General features: G+C 29.9%; 1 protein-coding gene across 1 annotated transcript in view; it reads right to left on the reverse strand.

Annotated features, from left to right (window-relative positions):
- Positions 1-381: 381 nt before the first annotated feature.
- Positions 382-3,414, reverse strand: part of LOC132748704 (pancreas transcription factor 1 subunit alpha-like) — a 4,008-nt gene continuing 975 nt past the window's right edge. The window contains exons 1-2 of the mRNA XM_060738354.1: positions 3,271-3,414; positions 382-1,305 (exon numbers count right to left, since the gene is read on the reverse strand). The exon at positions 3,271-3,414 is cut by the window's right edge and continues 975 nt beyond it. Of these exons, the coding sequence (XP_060594337.1) occupies positions 1,004-1,305; positions 3,271-3,414 (446 nt within the window). The 3' untranslated portion in view covers positions 382-1,003. The remainder of the gene's footprint in view (positions 1,306-3,270) is intronic.

Consider the following 3,414-nt stretch of genomic DNA (forward strand, 5'->3'; position numbering starts at 1 on the left):
TTGCACGCGTAGTAATTTGCAACACATAAGCCAAAATAGGGCACGTTGCTTACTGAAATTTAACTGAATTAAGGCCTGTTAATAAACACATGAAAGAATTACACGTGAATAATTAGATACAATAAAATCAACAAAATAATTTTAGAATAATTTATTAACAATTTCATTGAAAAATCATTTAACATTGCTATAAATAAATTATAACATATCTATATTAAATAAATACAGTGGGGAAATAAATGCGTAGAACACTTAGGTCTGCTAGAATACTCGTTTGTTGGACTAGAAAAATCGTAAAAATTGAAAAAAAGATACAAAATGAGAGAAAAGATTAAAAAATGGAGAAAAGATGAAAACAAAACGGGAAAAAAGATAAAAAAATGGGAGAAAAGATAAAAAAAAAATGGGAGAAAAGAATCAAAGAAATAATTACACACGCTACACTATGCGCCAATATGTAAATTATAAATAAATTAAGAAGAAAAATAAATAAAAGTTGAATCACCATATATATTTTGTTTTTAATAATAAAATATATATTGTAGAAAAGATTAAATAAAATAACCACAAATCTAAAGTTAAAGTTTAACATGAAACATGATAAAAGAATTTCTCAATTAGTACACCGTTCTTTGAAAACCTTCAGCTTTTCAAAAAAGAAAATTTTCTATAATTAAATTTGAAATAGATATCCATATTTTCTTCCTAATAAAGAATTCGAGACAAAGATATTGTGAAATTGAGGAAATGTTGGTTAAAGGTCAAAGGGTGTAAGTGTTTCTAGATACTCGGGCATTTGATTGGTCTGAAACCGGCATAGAATGTAAATTAACCAATGAAAATCATGATATTTGAGACAGAACTCAGTTTTATGACATTGAGACTCAGCTGTCCTCAAATTAAGTTAAGTACAGTAACTGCTAGAAAATGTGTGTTCTACGTCATTACATTTTACGAACATGTGATTGTCAGATATAAACACGTGATAAATATATTTTGTTTACTAGCTTTTGTCCATTTCATTTACTATGGACTGATTTTCCTTATTCTTCACAGTCGATGCATTAGTAAAACAAGTATTTTTATCACAGTTGTTGTTGTTTTTATTCTCATTTTTGTTATCACGTGATATGTTCCGATCATCACATAACACATTCTGTTCGTCACGTGATACACACGGATCTTCCGGTCGCCATATCTTTGCATGCATTTTGTTATCGGGTCCAATTCTCGTAGATTTCTCGTTTTTCCAAGATAACGAATGTCCGACTAATGTCGAGGCCTCGAATGGGTCGTTATCAAAACCTGTAATGAACAAAATAAAAACTTGTTATGAATAAAATAATAAGTTCAGTTTGAAGGTATGTATTTCAACATGGTCGCTCTATAAACATGAGCACATGGCTCTTCCGGAAGCGTTCTCTGAAGTAAGATGGGAGAAGGGGTGGGGGTATATTACGATGTCATGTTTATAACATATCTCAACACCGTCGTTTTCATATTTCAAAAACTGCTTATTCTTTAACGTAGCATGCCTCAACATGAGTCAAAATATTCAAGAAAATGGTACTTGACAAATATTTTCTAAGATTTAAAGACAAGTTAACAGATTCAAAATCCAAGTAACAATTAACATGTTATTTGCGATGAAATAGCAAATTTTGTCTATTTATCGCTATATTTCTACAGCGTTACTAACGCATTAAGGCTTTATTTCCCCGCAATTTTGTTCTTCTTTTTGGTAATGTTCACGGTTTCTAAGCAACATTTGCAATGTGTAAATAACTTTCTGTGTTCACTTCACAAAATTTCTTTGAAAATACATTTTCAAAATTTCCATGAAAATGAACAAGTCTGGAGACTTGCTGCTTTAAGAGAATGTCCACTCTCAATGTTAGTCAGGTAGATTTAAAAAGTGAAAATTGTGAAAATGTAAAGCATATGTTATCCTATATTGAAACAATATGCTGATTGTGAAATATATGTTACCCGGTGTACATATGGTATACTCCGATGTCACATATATAAAACAATACACAATCTTCGAATTGACAGAATTTGTAAAAACTATAAAATTATAATAACAAATTTGGTAAGAACCTACTAGTACTAAAAAAAACGACATTAGAGCTAAATTTAACTATACTTGTGACTGATATGTACATGCACTCTAGTCAAAAATTTTCATTTCAAAAACATTAAATAGTCTTACAATCTTACAATCATTAATAATAATGATAACAATAATGATAATAATAACTTAAGTTTAAGTGTTGTTTTTACTTGTAAGTTTGTGATAAAATCGTGCAGTTGATTTGAATCATTTTCAATAAAATATTTACTTTTCTAAAACTTTGAATGGATGAGTCTTTTTTTTATTAAATAAACAAATATCTTGTAACATTTTTAGATATCCATATGTCACTTATAGATTCATAAAACGACTTTTATTTTTAGGCATATTTGAGTACCATTTATAGTTATGATCCGAATCAAAATATCATTTCTATTTAAGGTAGAAATCACCTTGGAACATAAAGATTTCATTAATCTTCGTTATGGAAAAATGTAAAAAGTTAAACGGTAATTTTCTGTTCACAACAGAAACTATTAAGTTTAAAGGCGCATTATGCCTCAGAAATCCATATTCTTTAAAAAAATACTTTTGAAATATGAAACATGTGTTTAATAATGTTTATATGATGGATTTAAAACATGTTAAATGTATTACAACTGACAAAAGTAGGGGCTACAACATGCAGTTATAAAATGTAAACAAAGTAGTAGTTTGACTTCCATACACAATACTAATTCACTATAAGTATACCAATAGCCTACAGAACTAAAGATGCAAAAGATAAATCATGTCTATAGCAAATGAGTATGTTTTTGGAAACCAAAATAAACAATTTTTGAGATATAAAAATGATAGCATTTCTGAGGCATAATGGACCTCTAACCACGCTAAATATCTAAAATGAGCCAGCCCATCTTTCAATCTGGACGAAACCATATTTCTCATTTTGGGGGAAATTTCAGAATAATGTAATTTGGCTGGATACCGAACAGTGCAGTTCATGATCGGACGGCATTGATAGGCCGGCTGAACTTTGGTCTGCACTGGTCGTATGGGTAGTCTCTGGCTGAATGGTAAAAATAATGTTTTCTAATGTAAGTTATCTACATTGAAGAAATTTATTGCGCAAAAATATATAGCCTTTAAAGTCTCTAACAGTTTTTAAATTTTAAACAATAAAGTACCATACATACCTGTTTGGCAGTGTATGATCACTTTTCTTGAATTCTCGAGTGTAGTCCGGAAAGGATCGTCTGCCGAGCCAGTTGAATTCACCATGTCCGCCAAAAAACTTATATACCCAATGGCAAGTCTTAAAGTATCAACTTTCGAAAGTC

This window comes from Ruditapes philippinarum, unplaced genomic scaffold (assembly GCF_026571515.1).
Source record: "Ruditapes philippinarum isolate M1 unplaced genomic scaffold, ASM2657151v2 ctg3663_1_1_1_1, whole genome shotgun sequence".
In the NCBI taxonomy this organism is placed as follows: Eukaryota; Metazoa; Mollusca; class Bivalvia; order Venerida; family Veneridae; genus Ruditapes; species Ruditapes philippinarum.